General features: G+C 37.2%; 1 protein-coding gene across 2 annotated transcripts in view; it reads left to right on the top strand.

The window, feature by feature from the left end:
* Positions 1–18,983, top strand: part of LOC116425342 (zwei Ig domain protein zig-8) — a 382,900-nt gene that overhangs the window by 252,794 nt on the left and 111,123 nt on the right. For both annotated transcript variants that reach the window (XM_076366653.1, XM_076366654.1), the window contains one exon: positions 3,028–3,205. In XM_076366653.1, the coding sequence (XP_076222768.1) occupies positions 3,028–3,205 (178 nt within the window). The remainder of the gene's footprint in view (positions 1–3,027; positions 3,206–18,983) is intronic.

Below are 18,983 nucleotides of genomic sequence, written 5' to 3'. Positions count from 1 at the left end.
AAATAAAGCCTCCAGGATTAATATTTTCGTAATGGTGGTAGTCGTGTTAACGCCAGATTCTAGACAAAGGGAGAACGCACTTTGATCAACCTGATAACGGAGCGTCTTATCTTTCTATCCCTGACTGTATTCGCGTTCAAGAATAACAGGAACGAAATTCGCCGGGGCTGAGTGGGTTGAAATTCTGCCGGCAGTTCTAAGCCGATTTCCTCATGAACTTCCAGAAGCAGTTTGCTCCAGATCGGGTCACTTTGTGTACTTCAAATCTGAGAAACGGGTTATCTTTCTCTTTGACTCCGCGATTCTAATGGTCTCGCTGCCGACGATGGAACTTGTCTCGATTGTCGTTCCGTTTGTTTGGAACTGCCCGGAGAACTGCACCTATGATATTAGGGACGGCAGATATTGTTGACTGTTTAATGGAATATTCGGTGAACTAACTTTCTATACTGTCGGCACTCGAAGCTATGCAATTACTCGTACTGCTACGCAGATGATAATTGAATTCGGCATTATGCTTAATGAAGTCGTCGTTCACTAAATTTATAACTCACGGCTGGTTATTTTCTAACGCTTGTGATATTTGGATATGTTTAGTGTTCTCAATTAGTTTAGTGTATCTTTTTCCAACCAAAGCGAATTATTATAGTTCACTCAATTAAACGACGATCCTTTGAAAACATTTCTATATTCTAAATAATTCTACCTAACGCGGTGACATTCAGCTAGACGAACGTGCAATGACGATAATGCAATTCAATTAAATGATTCAATATTTGATTTTTTCTATTTCGTGTATTTTGTTCCTTGAAATCGTACGATATTCACGTGCTAATACTTATCATGTATGGTATAAACTTAGGGAATTATAATAGGTGTAGTTGTATGAAATTCATGATTTTCTTAAGATTTTTTTCAGAGAAAATCTGTTTTCTTTCGTTATAACTAATAAATGGAGGTTCGAATGAAAAGAAGGCTTTGTTAACAATTGAAATTAATTAGCCCAATGTGCGCCAAGTTTTTACGCACACAGTAGTGAGAACAGCGTTCTAGAAGTTTTTAACTGCGCCGACGAGTTAATTGGATCGTTTCATAGGAAATTTTATAACTTCGTTGATTCTGTGAACTTGTATATACGGCTTGCTCTGTAACGTCTGCGAAATACTAGTTTGTAGTATTCTTTTCGTTCTCATATACTTAGAACAAGATAACATTTTATTTCACACGACTAGAATTATTAAAGAATATCTAAGTTTTTGCCTAATAATAACACATACGCGATGCCCAGACTCCGAATTTATGTACAAAACAATTGTGTAAACATAAAACACAGAAAACCGTTTACTGAAATTTACCCTAATAAATTTTCAACCCTAAAATCTAAGGAATCAAATATACAATTTTAAAGACATTTTTGCTTCATCAGTCGCCAATAGTGTGCCAGTTGACAAACAATACTTTCCCTTTACACCAATCCCCAAAATCATTCTCGAAAATGAGAAGTTTCTAAATATCCAAAATCCAATAACAATTTTGCCAATAAATTCTCACTTTACCAAATTATACTCGAGCAACTAAAACATTTAACCCCAACACGTGGACACATAAGTCCTTCATGCATATTCGAGACACGGTTTGATGTAACTTCCACGGAAAAAGGAAAGACCTAACGGCTGGTAAAGCTCCTAGGCAAAGTGTCGTTTAATCGACGAAGTTTAAAACTGATGGCGGCCAACGCCCAAACGAGGGGCAATACTTTCGCTGTACGAGGGGTAATTAAGCAAGACGCCTGGTCCAGGGAACCGCAACAGATGCCGGAACACCTTCGATTTGGTGGTCTTGTTTAGCGATGCAGCGGCCTGCAACACGGCACGGCGAGTTGCACACTGCAACCGGCTGCTCCGTACGTTTTACTAGCACGAAATACCTCTACCCGTCATTTGCATCCATCTTCGCAGGCGAGCACGAAAACTCATTGTTCCGCGGCAGCAGTTACTACACGGCGACGATGGCGGGATTTTTTCATGGTTCATTTTGAGAAGACGCATCGACGCTGAGAAATTTCAACCGTTTCTCTCGCAGTTAGCAGTTTTCAAAACTGGGTTTCTTATGCAGACAGCCGAAGCGAACCGATAACCAGAAAAACAACTTATTTCACTGGGAAGACGGCAACGCGAAAGCTTTTGTTTGCTGCGCGAGCTTCGTCCGTTACTTCCAACGGTGCACACTTAACCGAGTGTCACGGGTCTTCACAAAAATGCGCTCGAATATTGCTAACCGGCGCGATTGTTTCTTTCGTTTCAGCTCGGAAACTGAATTAGGCTTTTCTATGTTCATGGAAAAAGATTCTGAATGGTGCGATCGATTCATTTTTCTATTTTTAAACGTGCAAAAATCATGAAAAGAAGTAATTGAAAGGTAAAGGTAAACTGATATATGATATTTAGTTAAGCGTGAGTTTTCAAAGGTTTTATAACAGTAACTCGAGACACCTTGGGGTCTCTATTTGCTCTTTGCGTATGAAGATGCATCTCACCGTTTTACTAATGTTACATTTTTTCTGCTACTTCCTTCTTCCCCTATTCCTTATTTTCCATAGTCTTCTTTCTCCATTTTTCTTTTTCTCTCGACTTTCTTCTCCCTTCATTTCTCTTTCAATCTACTCTTTTGTTTCTCTATATTTACCTTTCTCTTTACTTTCTTCTATTTTTATTTTCATCTTTCTCTTTACTCTTTTCTACCTTCGTTTCTATCTTTCTATCTCTATTTTTACTTTTCCTTTAACTTTCTTCTTTCTCTACTTTTATCTTTCTCTAGTGTTTATTTCCTTTACCCCTTATCCTGCCTATTTCCTTCTTCCTTCGTAGTTTAATCGCAGTCCCGTCTCAATTATAAACAAGATGACGAAACTCACTGAACAACGCGAATGTATCGAATCAAATGTAACGCGTCCAAATTGAAAATTATCTTTTCCGAATCTGCAACTACAGGTGCGATCTAACGGAACGACACCGGTGTCTGTTTCAGTTCCGAAGGTGGAAATCGTGGACGAGCACGGTGCCACGGCCGGTGACAAATTTTACAAAGCGGGCAGCACGATAGAGTTGAAGTGTGTGGTCAGCAATATACCGCAGCCCACCGGATACGTTACGTGGCGGCATGGATCTCGAACGCTGAATTACGACACTACTCGCGGAGGAATCAGGTGAGCCCCGAACATAGGATTTAATGGCACAGAAATTGATTCCACTGTGCACCCGGCACAGATATAATTTCTTGGGAATTGGTATTATTATCGCGGAACGGGATTGAAGTTACGGTAACAGCGGGACCGGGTTTCATTTGATCCTCGGGCAATCTATAAGGATTGCTATTTCATTTGGTGAGTTGTTAAATCAATAGAAAAATCATCGCACCTTTGCAACGATTGCAATTCTTAATAGCCATGTATATCTTTTAATTGTTACTTCATTGAAAGTAAACTCGCGTGATCTGGTGGCTGATTAAAAATAAATACGTAATACACTTTCCGGTATGGATTGCGTATACTCATCGTACGTATTCGGTGAAAAATTGTGTTTAATTATTTTTCCGTTGCGCGATTTGGGAATAATTATATGGCAATTATAAAAAATAATTGATTATATTGTTGTGGATACTTGTGTAACTAGTACAGGGAAAATTTGAGTTAACTGTCATTGATGCCGCATTTATATATTCGTTACTACTTTATTTATTTAATTATGCGATTATATACACTTGTAACTGTCATACAGACAGTTTACAATATGCATATAATTTAACGTATAATTTTTCCTTGACACCTGTGTAGAATGAAAATTTTGTTATTAATCAAAATAACTATTCCTCGCGCGAAGATTAATAAGTACATTCTGTCATGGGATTATCTGACTGAAAATCTAATACTATAAGAGAATTTTGTTTTCATACATAACCTACAAACGTATTTTTGAATATTTTATTAAAAAATAATCTTCCGTGAGTATTCCATAAGCAAGATGAGCTACTTCAACTTTCTTGTGCCACTCCATCTTCCAGTAACATCTTTATTTATTTCTACATCAATTCTCATATTTTATTACATCATAAAATTCATCTCAGAATAAATTGTATTGAAAAAATATTGAAAAAATGAAAGAATGAAACTAAAAATGTTTGATAATGTCTTATCTTGTAACTTAAAGTAATAGTATCTATAATACTACATATAATACTACATACAGTGTTATGTATAGGATTTTGATCGTCAGTTTGTGACGCTGGTAACAAACCTATTAATGAATAATTAATACGAAGTATGCTCATTAATGAATTAATTCATATTAACAATATATATTAATGTATCAATATTTCTGTCACACGTGCGGACGCAGTGTTCTTCCTTCAAGCATGATAATCTCCATTAACACGTTAAGCGCCACGATAATCTTGAACGTTTTATACATGATGTGTCCCTTCGTAGCAACGGTAAATAGGAACAATTATTAATTATTTGGCATCAAAAGTTTTACATCACACAGTTGTTAACTTATTTATGTTATTAAATATTTTTAGTCAACAATAGTTATCTTGCATATTGTAATTTTCTTCAAGCAACTCAGAAGCGTCGGCCATCGGTGACCGACACGGCATTTAACGTGTTAAAAAGACAAATTCATATTGGTCAATGGATGTTTCGAAACGAACAGCGGCTTTTTACTTTTCCCCGAGATATCGATTATTTTCACTTCCTCCCGCGTCTTCGTTTTCATTTTTAAAGGAGAGAAGAGGACACCTTGCAACATTTGACTACATGACCACGGCTCGAGAATGGTTTGCGGCCACTCGAGTAATTTCGTTGGTCGGCGGTCGATAGTTTATGCAGACTGCACGGGCATTCTAATTGCTCCGATAAAGAATGGAACGTTCGTTGAATTTTGAAAGGCTTTCATTAAAGTTCTCTGAACTGGCACCGGTCGTCGGCGTGTGTGACCTAATTGGTTGTAGATATGACAGAATTCATGAATTTTAAATAGCTTTCGTTCGGCCGGCACCCCGCGGCTCAGCTTTGGCCGCCTTTCGATCAACGGAGATTCATCGATAAAACGATTTTGCGGCCGACGTTCGTTAACGCGTTCACTGTCATTCCGGCGCAGTTTTCTTCTTCGCCGCTTTCGGTATTGCAACGGAACGGTGGGCTGGGAGATCGTTATGAAACCACGACGGCCGTGTCCCGTAAACACGGATATCATCCGGAATTTGTTGAGAGAATAATTTTTTGTGAAATTATTTTTCTTGTTGGTGCTGGTGGTTTTGTTGTTTTTCTTGTTGCTATTACTGTAGTTTATAATAAATACTATGGTAGAAAAAATTTTGTTGCTTTAATTTTATTTATATTTTTATATTATAGTTTTCGAAATTTGTAGGAGTAATCATTTCTAGCAATCAAACAATCGGAACTTTCATGTTCATTTCGTTTTTAAAATTATATTTGAAATCGTGGAATTTAAGGCAAAGTTTTCCAATCTATTTGCAAACATGTTTACTTGGTCCGTTTATTCGTTTCGTACGTTATTAGCAGAGTTTTACACATTGACGAACGATAAGGTAAATTTATATAAAAATTTTATAGTGCTTTAATTAACGACGCACGAATCAATGGCGCAGCGAGAGTTCGTCAATTTTTTAATTTCTTTGATCGCCAGGCCTCTCGGCGCAAATAATCGCAAATAATACGCATCGATGGGGATTTTAATTAATTTAATTTCCCTTTGGCGTTCTTTTTTATCATATCGCGCCGTATTTTAAAATAAGTGATCACTGAATAACGTCGTTACACACTCGACGAATTAATTTGCCTGCTTCATTTGATCACTCGTATTTTAATTGTCCTGGCAATTATTCGTGTCGTCGTGTCATTATTTTCGACTGGTGCGTCCCCTCTGATTCACAAAAATTGTCACAGGATATTAGAGATATTCGTTTTAAGATATTTTTCATGCTTTTAGTGGCATGACAATTAATTTATTCATTTCGATAGCATATGTGTGTGCAAAGACTTAAGTAATATAAAGTTCATAATTTTATAATTTCAAAGTTTGTAATTCGAATTATTTAGCTTTCAAATCAAGAAACATCGCCAATCTACATATATTATAAAATTAGAATGAGGCAACAATGTAAGTACGTTATATTGCTGTATAAATGCGTGAACCTCACTATTTAATGAACTTTTTACCTTTTAATTAACCGAAACCAATAAAGAATAATCTCATCTTGGTTCTATCGCCACCCAATATTGTGTTTCAACGAACACCAGCGCACATTAATTGCAAGCATGAAGTTAGTCTACAAGTTTCAATGTAAAACAGGATTAAGGATTTATTTCATCTTTTGAGGTAAACGAACAGAAAGTCCAACATTTTTGTTCCATGCAAACAAGGATTTGCATGGCTGACAGTTCTAGGAATATCTGAATTTTGTTTAGAGACTCAATATTTGTACATAGTCCGGTCAAAGGATTGGTAAAATGGTTTTCACTAGTACTATGTTCGGGGATTGACATAGGGAATGCATGTTTCCCAACTGGGAAATCGTGAAATAAAAGACAACTAAAAGGTAGATTCGTTACAACAGCAATTTGTGACTGTCACTCAAATGATTCTCTGTTATGAAATCTTTATTCCTAACTTCAATCGCTGCCCTTACAATACGCACAAAAAGTACGAATTTTTTATTTTATTTTTGAAAATTTAATTTAATTAACCACTTCAAAAGGAAAATTCGCTAAAATTTTAATCGTGGCAAAGGATGTTCTTTGCGAATGTAAGCACAAAAGTATTTCCATTAATTCAGTTCGTTTTATAAGCATAATCCAAAGGTATTTTTTGTGAGCGTGTTAATTAACTAGTTCAAACATTATTTTCAAGTTTCAATTATTACTTTCTTTTCCTTTTCTCACAAAGGAGATCTTTTTTTACAATCCAATATACGCTGGTGCATAGAACCAACTACGAATTATAAATATTTACTAAAGATTGTTCCTAAGATAATACACTTCTAAATATATATCACACTCTTCACTTAGTTAAATAATGTAATAAAGAATCTTTCTGAACAAGTAGTATACCTTATACCTTACAACTAAACTAGATTTTCTTCTCTCCGAATTTCTCAAACTTCCCATCAAACTCATATACACGTCCTCAAACTATCAAGCAAACAGTCTGCTCAATCACCGACGATCATTCTCAATCAGACTACACATTCTTATCAGCGAACCGATACTCAAAAGCAAATCACGCCTTTTAATTCTATTCTATCCGATCGAATGGCTGAAAAGCCAACAATAAATAAACACAGCGATCGACGATCCTACGTATTGAGCAATAGATTCGATTTCCTCTGAAACTCCGCGCGATGAAACTTCATTTCGCGTTTCCCATTCATTTTCGTGGCGAAGAATAAAATCGCATATCGGCCGTGAAACGACTGGTCCGATCGATCCGTGTACTATCGCCACGAACAGCGCATGTAAGGCCAAACACAGTGGATCTGTTTCACGGCCAGTCTTGTACCATGGAACAATGGCCTGTCCGAAATCTCTGTTAAAGTGGGATCAATGCGTCCTTCGGCACCGTTGAACGCGAATTCCGTTTAAAACGGCCACGGCGAAAAATCAGTGGGAACCGTGATAATGAATGCGCCGTGTCCCCCAGACCATGTCCCGCGTTCCACGTCCCCCCTCCAACCAACCCCCGAACATCTCTTTCCCTTCCGAGAAAGGGAATTCTGTCAGTCGAGCTGTTGAAAATTTAATCATCCCCGAAAGCGCTCGATTATTGTGCCACGACACGTGACGCAGGAGCTTGTTCTCTATTCACGGTCGTTGCCGGATAGAAAGAGAGGCGGTCGGGGCCGAGGGCGTGGGGCGAGGGGCGACCTGAATAAAACATACGGCGTTTCCAATAAATTCGTGAAAAAGAGACGCGATTCAAGTACGATTTTCGACTATCCAACGCACATCGTCAGTCGCGCTCCGATGGACCGCTGGCTGGCGCTCTGCGATGCTTATGAGGGGGTTGGAGGGGATCAACGGATTTCGTTAATGTCGGTACACACGCTTCGTTAATTTTGCCTGGATTCGAATGTTCAAGTTTGTCGCTGGACTGCGGAACTTTCTGCCAATTCAAATTTTTTCAGGACGTAAGTGGATGAGTCGGTATTCTGGGGTGTTCAGAAAGTTCTGAAAGGGATTCGAGTGTAATTGGTTAGCTTTCGTCTGGTCTCTCGTTTTGAATACTTAGTTGTTGGAGCTTATACGCACGAGCGTTTTATCCTCTTTTTACGAGACAAGAGAACTTTGTTTCTCTGTTACTTTGAAATAATCGCAGAATCGTGTAACTTGTGTACATAGGTACTTATTTGTCAATGCGGTTTCACGTAAGTAGTCAACAGTGTGAAGAAAACATAAGGAGAGACATGGAGTACCTAATGTAGATGCAGATTGTCATTTTTCTGTGGCATAGGTTCATTATTGCTTATTATTTAGATACTCGGCGACTATGTTATGTCTACTATAATATATTGTATATGTTATATTATATACATACATGTATCTAGATTTTATATGTATAGATTAAATACAAATTTTTGTTCTAATTCCAATACATACAAATAAATTCAAATTTTATAAAATATATTTAGTCTATTTGTAATCCATCGAATTAAACGGTTTCTCATTTGACTGGCTTCTGTTCCGTTTAGATCGGTTATGAGGGAGTTTATTATAGAATAACGATAGAAATAAGTCTTTCCTAATGAATATTATAAAAATCATTGCATTTTGGATATTTTATATACTTTCTAATACCGCAGTTCGTTTATGCAGTTTTGGAAGGAAATCGTGGAGAAACTTTGTTGGTTATGAATGGTATAGATACAGTGGCGTTCTTGTGTTTATTTCATTGAAGTATAGTTTCAATAGTAGTTTCATCTTCAAATTAAAATCAGATTTAGAATGCTAAAAACTTGAGAATGTAAAAAATTGCGGTTTAAATTTCAGTTCTGTGAAACTATTGTTCCATTAAAGGTTGTAACACAATAAATTGATATTCGTGTGAGTTTCCATTCTGCAGTCTGTTCGTATATGGATTCTGTATGAGTTTCACCCTGATTCGATACCAGATCGGTATCAGGTATCTATTCCATAATAATTCATTACTATCTCTACTGTGTATCAATTTATATATGGCAAATAAATCCCTTTTGTACGAAAATATTAAATATATTCACCTATTTATAAATATATTACCTTATTAGTAATTCACATATATTATTATAAATTTTGTGCAAAATCTCAATGAACACGTTTCTTTTTATTTTTCTTAGTAAAAATGAAACGCTATGTCACGTTCAGTTCTCAGTATCTCTAATGTTAGAATATTCAAGTGCTCGTCGTCTAATTTACGTGAAAAATTTCGCCACTCCCGCGAGACGACACATAGAAGCGTCTATACACTGCGGTTACGGATAAGTAGATGCATTTATGTTTGAACTACACATAATAACGTGAATACGGGAATGTTGGTGTGACGCGTTCACGTGATGCGTCGTTAAGTGGGCGACAGTCTTATCGCGCGGCACCAACGCGCGTGCTGCCTTTGATGTACTCTGTTGAAACAGTTGCTTAGCGACGAACATTTTCGGTTAGCGATGACGGATGACTCCCCGGCCAACATTCTTCAACTGTGAACGTGAATATTTATAAATTGGATACAATAATGGAAATATCTAGCACCTATATCAAGAAAATGCTTTCTTAATATGTCAGAGATAGAGAACAGTTCAGAGGAATTTCACAATTTCTCTGAATTTCATTCAGAAAAAGCCAATCATGCAGAATTTTACAGCTATATAATATCAAATCAGTAATAAGTATTACCAATACAAATATTTTCCATACTTTCTTCATAAAAAAAACGGCAGCTCAACGACCTGAACCCCCGAGCGCACAGCCACCGGTACCTTTGCAGATCAGAAGGGACAACGTACCCTCTATCTCCACTACTACTAATGTGGGAGTAGGTTAAAAAACTATAACTAGCAACACCCCGAGCGTTTTAGCCTTCTGATTTGTCACTAAGGACACCGCCCTATCTCAGTATTTTTATATATATAGAGAAACATTGAGAGACAAGCAGACAGACATACATCACAAGTTCATTACTAATCACGCTGTACTCACTGGACAACACACACACTTTAACTTTGTAAACATATACACATTCCTTTCACTCAATATTAAACAAGTACAGTCCACTATCGAACGAGAAAAGGAGAAGCCTTTTTTCATCACATCTATTTCACACAAGGTTAATTCGGCGTGTGAAAGTGTTACGCCACGTCCACTATTACTGCCTGGACAGCGTGCACGAACAACCATCCTTAAACCAAAGCATCACATACTATTTCAAATTACTTATCTCAATGCTAAATGAAACAAAGACCACATTACTCCGACTGACTTATCTCAATTTCAAACGAAACAAAGAATTTACATACTAGTTCAAATGATTTATTTCAATTTCAAATCAAGCAAAGAACACATCAGATCAAATTACTTATCACAATTCCAAACAAAACAAAGAATTTACGTATTACTTCAAATTATTTATATCAATTTCAAATCAAAGAAGGAACGTGTCACTTGAAATTACCTATTCAAATTTTAAACGAAACAAAGGGTCCAAATATTGTTCCAAATTGTTTACATAGACGTTCGACTAAAATTGGCCCTGGCTGTACATAATTTCGCGACATAATCCATCGGTGAATAATTCCGCCACATAATCCATCGGTGAATAATTCCGGCAACGGTCCCATTAGCTAATTGGATCGATTGGACAACTGGCTGCCACTAACATCGATGTTCCGTGGTCAACGTATACAACTTTTATCGTCTGTTTCCGAGGAGTTGAAGTTTCGCGGGCCCGTGACGGTCCTCGAGCGAGCAGGCAGCCGTTATGCAAGGAGAGACGCGACGCGGCGCGGCGCGGCGCGCAATTTATCCGGGACCATTCTATTACGCTTTGATTGGCCCCGAGAGCCATTTTACTGAGATCGTTTAACCATGGGGCGTCAAACGCACCGTTGTAAATAAATGACGTTCGATCGGAGCCATCCCGGTGTCCCGATCGCTCGTTCAGCTCTCCTATTACAGACTCAGCCCTTCGACCTGGGGCCGATAACTTCGTTCAGATTAGAGGCGGCCGATTTTCGGCCCCCTACGCCACGTCCCGGCACACGATGAAACTTAATCCGGCCAATCCTAGATGTACAGGGTGTCAAAGTCTATTAGAGAGACTTCTTGAGCAGTTTTGGACAATCGTTTTTCGAAGCAACGAATTAATCCCTTATCCTATTGTTTCTTTTGTAACTGTGCTTGATGGCACTGCTTTATCGTTAATAGTTCGGTAGGAAAAGAAAAGAATTTGATGCTTATTCTGTGTCAACGTTTACATTGAAAGTTCAAGATTGATAATATACAAGTAATGTTTATATGAAAAATTAATTAATAACATTTTGATTTGTCGAATTCGGTTGAATATATTCATCACGAGTCTCATTTGATATTTGAGAAGGGGTTAATTCGATCTGGTTGTTATTTGTGAATGCCGAATAATTAATATATTCATTATTTGCAGATAATGAATGAGTTGAATTTATTCGATGGTTTAAGTAACTTTTGCTAAACGTTCCACATAATATGATTAGAAACATAAATGACGTTACCTTGCTAACATTGACATATGAGATCTATTATATTAGTATACAACTTACAAACATTTTTTAATCGTTCTCATACATAGAATCCACTGCTAAGAGGTCTCACCGAGACACCCCGTGTATTCCCCCACGGTTTCTTGAATTTAACCAACCGCTCAATTATTCAGTCATACTTGGCGACTTTAAACAAGATTCGCGCCGTTGCTTCATTACCTTTATGCGCTAATTCCGTCAAGTTTGGAGGAGACTTAATTAAAACCATGTTGCATGATTAACTGAGTTGAGGAAACAGTTATCAAGCAACGCGTCTCGACGAGGAAGTTTCTCTGTGTAATGTTCTTGATTTTGCTGGTGCAGTTACGGTCGTCTTTCGGATTTTCGGGCGAGAAATATTTTATTTTGTTTAGCTTATTTCAACAGGTAGTCTTTGGTATAGTTGTACTGTTTATTTTGGACACTCTAATTCGAAGGTCTTTCCTCGAGTATAAAGATCTTCTAGAAAACTTATGTTACGTTTTCTTGTTGCTCATTGTACAACAATAAACAATGGAGTTCTTCTAAAGAAACTAGTCAATTAACAATAAAAGATATAGTAATTTTAAAAAGATCAATCATTCAGAAGTAGAAGATATAGTAAATTTATAGAAATATAGAAATTAGAAGTACAGAAATATGGAAATATAGAAATACAAAAGTATAGAAGTATAGAAGTATAGAAAGATACAAATATATCATTATCAATTATACATATATATTATGTCGGGAACTTGGCGACCTCGTTAGATTGCACGCCCGTGCACGATCACCAAACGCGGATTCCTTGGCTGGGGTTGTAAAGCCCAACTTTAACTGTAGGTCTCGTTGATGATCGCGACGCTTCGATCTCCGAACTTAATCAGAAACCGACTCTTTCGATTCTAATCTCCGAATGATTAAGATCAGACCACCGGTTTTTCACGATATTGAGAACCCGTTTTTAGGTTATGCGTTTTGAGACGAACGAATTCTCGAATTTCGAACTAGATGCTTTTTCTGAGTGTGAAGCTGAAGTGTGTGTGTCCCGAACGATGGACTTGTAGTGTAAAGTGTGTTTTGCGGAATGTGTGGTTGAAAGATTGTGTGGAATGTGTCACCAAAGATTGTGTCGAATGTGTGATACGAGTGCGACGTGTTTTTGTACGACACCTTCACGTCGCATCGAGTGCGCTGGTTGGGTAATATTAAATTTCCAATCAGCGCATAATTTAAAAAGACGGAGACGTTTGGATGACGCCCTTTGGCCAGCCCTCTTGGTGTGAGGGCGAGGGCAATGGCCACGTGCGGGGATCCTCGAAGATTCGCCGATATCTTGGAAATTTCCTCCAGGTTGACTCTTGTCTGACGGAACCGTTACGAACGAGGTTCGAGTCGACCCTTTGGAAATTTCCGGTTTACGATAGGGTCGGTTGTCTGGACGAACGAAGTGAAAATTCCAAAACTATTATCTGGAAAAACGCGGAATTACTAAATAACTTTACTATTATTTGGGGTGAAATTGCCCATCGTAACAAAAAATAAACTGACTCGAAGAAAACTAGTCCCGAAGATAATGTTGTTGGCAGGTCCATGTCGTAAACGAACCTTCGAGGATTTTCATCGTTTTGTTCCGCATCGGACGGAACAATATATATCATTATATACATCATAATCATGACACCTATTTACGTATACCATTGCTAGATTGAAAAGAAAAGAAAAAGACTTTCTGATCAATCTAGTACTCCGATGAATGCTTAATTGTATTCGCGGAGTAGCACGACTTCCGTGATCAATAAATCATTTTGTAGGTTTAAGCTGCATTAATTATGCAGTTGTGCAAGTCGTCAAAGATTGGAGGGTAGTGGGAGTGTCTCGAACTCCATCGATAAAGTTAGGAACTAGCATAACGTGATTACGGAGTCTGGTATGAACTGCATTACTCCGGAGCATCCTCTCTTCGGTGTATACGGTTCGCCACCTTTCTCTCTATTACTCTTCACCTTGGGCCCCGAGGAAGTTGGTCAAGTCCATGAGTGCGCGCCCCGAGCATGCGCCACGTTATCGGCTAACACAATCACGACCGCGGCTGCGATATTAGTTCCATGATTTACTTAAGTAGCATCGGACACGACAGCGGGATCATTCGAATATTGGAGTTGTAACGTAAATAAGTTTGATTGCGCTTAATAATTTATCTTTATTATTAATTTCACGAATCCATGAAGCAGCATGATCATGCTGTATTAAGAATCGAAAAGGTTTCTTCAAATTTATATCATTGGCTATTGTTTTATACATTTGCCAGAATCCAAAATTGTAGCGGTCGATACAGATTTTATGAGAATAATGCGAGAAATGAGTAATTTTAATGAAATCGTAGTTTGAGGAACACGTGTTTTTTTAACGTTTTTTTAACGTTTCATTCAGTTTTTGAGCTTCAAGAATCACACAATCTTATATATTTCTTTTTGTAAACGCATAGCGTTGATAGATGAAATGAATACAATTATTACTAATCGATATAGCTATCAGATTATGTGTCTATCGAAATCATTGAACTGCAGCGCAAAACACTTCGCGGTTTCCCCGATAGTTGCATAAGTAAAACCACGGTTATCGATCTGAATGGAACGAACCTATATTTTATGTCTACATATGTACTCGTAGAAGAATGGTTGTATGGGAACTGAGTGCTGACTACTAAGCACACTGAAACGTGGCAGAGAAGAGTAGTAGTTACTGCACTCGCGCCTCAGTTTACCAAAATCAGGAAATTTCAGACGCACCGGGAACTAACGGTGCCGTAGCTGCCGACGATCGCTTGCGTATCTAGTAACCGGCTGTTCAAGACTTGTTCTCGACGAAAGCTGTTAACCCCAGCATCGTGAATACTGGGTCATTTTGATCCCCCTCGTGCGACCGTCGCCTCTTCTATAATCGGTCCCTATCACTGCACTCAGGCATTCTAAGCGCCGCTTCATAAACAGAATCCAACGCTTTAGTTTTAATGTTTCAGAAGAATGTGTTGCAATTAAGTGGTTCATCATTTGAAGCTTTGAAACTTAAATATTTTATCTATTTCGTATAATTCTGAGATGAAAGGTTGCCTTCACAGGAAACATTCATATAATTGTTTGGAAATAATTATTTTATTTGTATATTGTAAATTGTATCAGAATACAGGTTTGTATTGTACTTTAATACATTTGATTAGATGAGTTTTAATACCATAGTTGAATTGAAAATATATTTTAATTTATGAGTAAATATAATAAGGTGTAGTTTCGTAATAATTTAAGTATTGAGAACGTTCCTACAGTGCGAAAGGAAGTATAACAGCTACAGGCAAATACTTTTCAAGAGGTTTCTTCTACTTCTGTTGCAATGTTTTTAATACCAAAGAAACCTAGAAGTTCCTTAGTTTCATAATTACTAAAATATTCAAATGTTCCTGTTTAAGCGTAGATGTAAATTTAAGGAAAAGGAAAGTATTTATTTCAGAAAGATAATTTATTTCTCGATCTAACAATAAGTATGTGTTATCTTATTTCTTTACCTTTCAGAAGCAAATAAATTGAAAATATTTAGATATTGATGAAATCCCTGAGAAAATTTCACAAATTCATAAGAAGTTTACAAAAGAGACTTTCTATCGAACTCAATACATTCTACTTAACACTTCAATTAACGTTTCGTTCGACAATCTCGCCACTCGAATCAAGCATAAAAAATCTATTCTGTTTCAACCTAATACCAGCCATTTCTCCGAAGCAGTTCACTTTTCCCAGAAATCGTGTCTCGTTCGCGACCACAGTTGCTAACCTCGCCCTAGTTACTCTGCTATTCACGAGAATAATCACAGCGGCGCGCTGCGTGCGGAATTCATTTAAAATCGACATGAAATTTATATCGATATTCCCAGTACGTTTCGTAGCTCATCGCAGCGGTCGGCCGTGCCATAATTCGAAACTATGTAGTGTTGTTAAACACTTAAGTTTTCAACGCTCGAAGGCTTGATCTTAAACACTTGAGTTTTCGAAGCACGAAGGCTTGATTTTAAAGACAGTGTCTTCGAAACTTCAATGCTCAATCTTAAAAGCTAAGCGTTCGAAGCTTCAATGCTTAACTTTGAAATCTCAGTTTTCAAAATTTCAAGTTTTATCAAATTTGAATCTTTGAAGCTTCGATGCTCGATTTTAGAAGCTAAGTATTCACGCTTCAATGCTCAACATTAAAAGTTGAGTTTCCAAAATGTTAAGTTTTATGAAATTTAGAGTTTTATAAAATTCGAGTCTTCAAAGATTCAATGCTCAATCTTAAAAGCTGAGTATTCGAAGCTTCAATGTTTAATCTTGAACGCTTAGCATTCGAAGCTTCAATGTTCAACTTAAAAGGCTAAGTCTTGAAGGCTTATAGTATTGTAAAGCTTGAGTCTACGAAGCTTCAAGGCTCAACATTGAAACTTTGGAGCTTTGGACACCGTGCAGCGTTAATATAGCTACAGACGGCTGGAGGCTTCGAGCATGAAAACCAGAGCATTGAAGACATCAATTTTTACAACTCAAACTCAGCAACGCTATAGCAACACTTGTATCATTAATCAATTATCTGAACGTAGTTCTATAATTTTCATTCTAAACTAAAGTACTGGCATCATTTTAATTGGTTAGGTTTAATTCTATCAACGAATATTAAATTATCATAAAAAATAATATGAGGACACACAAAAATTGATCAATCAGATCCGTAACCAATCAACACTTTTCTGTCGGGAGACTTATATTACAGTCCGAAGCATACTGACGCTTGACGACGGGACACTTGACTGTACAATGACCTTCTCACAATAATAATCTCTTCTACACACTTCTACCGAAATTTCTTTTTCTTTTATTCAATTTTTATTACGCAGAAATTAAGCAACGTGTATTTATTTCCAAAATTAAGTTCAAACTGAATATAAATTATATTCAGATAATAAAACGTTGAGACTAGAAATCGCTGTTTGCCTGCTACGCGTAAGACGCGCGAGAAATACCCTGACAGCAAAGTATTAAAATTAATTTTCCGTGCGTACGCATTTCGTCGCTCTTCTCTCTTATCACTGCTTTTATCTAGTATCATGGATTCGCTATAAACGTACCCTAAGCCCGACCATTTCTTCTGGCTATCGGCGTGTGAAATTGTTCGATTGGCCGGCGTATTGGGATTCGGCGACACGCGGCCCTTTCGTATTATTGGGCCGACGATAGCGGTGCGGCCTGGTTGATCCATTACTCGGCAAATCAATTAGGACGCAGGCACGATCTGCGTCGTAACACGTGGGAAAAAAAGAGTGGCGAAAACAAAGCATTTAATCGGATTTTGTTTTATCGGCCGCACACACCGAGGCCGGCCCAGCAAATATTTCACGGAAACAACGGGAAGCACTGCTACCATTTTTTTTCTTCTATCCTTTTTTTTTGACTTTTTTTTCCATTCGTCCATATACGCGTGTATGCGCGAGACACATGCATATCGGCGATGGGCGGGGGCAGATTCTATATTTCAAAAAAACTCTATGCCACCGGTGCCTTTTTTCCCTTTATTGCCCCTGTGCGAAGGGAACTGACAGGATCGCCTACAGTATTGGCGATTCGTCTAATAATCATTAACCCACTAACGCTAAAACTAGCGAGCTATTGCATTAACTTTTCGAAAATCTTTTATAGAAATCCCAAAAGTGCATCTATTGAAACTTTATTTGATTTACAATTCAGTTTGCGCATTGCTAAATTAATTTCTTTAATAATTTCTCAGAGTAACATCTGTTATCTTTTCAATAATTGCGAAACGAGGAAATCAGGAATGGGTGATTTTGACCAGTCTGGTAGTTTTAGGCGTTAAGGGCCAAGTTTTTGCACAAACCGAAATTGAATGTATGGTTAAAAACCTAACACAACCACTTATTTTCTATTGCGGGATGAACATTGATATCGGGATATTCGTGATAACGGGAGTAATAAGTATTGGACAGTGTGCGAAAATATGCTAAGGAAGATTTTATTATTGTACAAAGTTTGTCATTTATTTACCGAAAACTGTAACGTCCCAAATGAGAACTTTGGAGCAAAATGGGTTAATAATCGAAGAGTATTTGAATCGTTCATTTTGAAAGTGACTTAAGTCCATATCCCAAAAGAATTAATGGTTATACCAATTTCTGATTTTGTATCATCTTTCTATCTTTTCAGTCATTTTCTTTTTATTTTCAATAGACTTAAGCTACTTTTAGAATAACCAGTTGATTTGTAGAAATGTTTGTAAATGTCAAGATCAGATTTTTCAAGAAATTTTTTCTCTTGTTTTTTTCAAATTTTTTTAACACTATGTTGAACATTCTGTCATAATGATGTCATCTTTCAATATTTCCAATATTATGAATGACTGCTGTTATTATTGTTAATCCCGAACTCAAGTAAATAATTACTGAATTAAAGTATTCGTATCGTCTTTCTAAACTCAAGGATTATTGTACCGTAGTTGTTGATTTTGTTAATACGAGAAGCTTTTATCGTCAGCAACGGAATAATAACAATTTTAGAGCTCGTTAATAATATTGTGTACCCCGAAAATTGACGAGATTATTTATAAGGAAAATGCATAAATTTGAAACGATTAATTTTATCAAATTCAACATGAGTATATCAATTTATACACCTTTTAGAGTCCTCTTTTTCAGTACACTAGAGAGGGTTTCATCTTCGTTATTTTGTTGGCTGTTTTATACTGTTCGTTGATCGTTGCTTTTTGGTTTAACGCGATGAGTTCAAGTACGAATTCACGAGATGAGAAATTTTGATCGAATAACGTGGTGCACCTTTGTTATAAGGATGGAACAGTGTTTTGATAGAACGAGCAGACATACATAAATTTCCAACGACAGTCTGCGTCAAACATTCTCGCTTCCCTTTGACACGGATTTCTCACGCTCCCAAAATAATCAAACTTCCTTTCAGGCTACGACGACGAAATAATTCTCTGCCCTAGTTATCACGTCTCTCCACTGTTTAAGCGAGGAGTGCTACGTCAAAAGATAATATAGCAATATCACTCTTAAATTAGTCTAAAATGGAGTAATAAACGGAGCCTGACTGCAAAGCACGTTTTCATTGAAATATTCAGCTAATTCTCTTCAA

The sequence above is a fragment of the Nomia melanderi genome, chromosome 4, assembly GCF_051020985.1.
Source record: "Nomia melanderi isolate GNS246 chromosome 4, iyNomMela1, whole genome shotgun sequence".
NCBI lineage: Eukaryota > Metazoa > Arthropoda > Insecta > Hymenoptera > Halictidae > Nomia > Nomia melanderi.
Note: the sequence above shows the minus strand (reverse complement) of the source record. Positions and strands in the feature narration are given on the sequence as shown.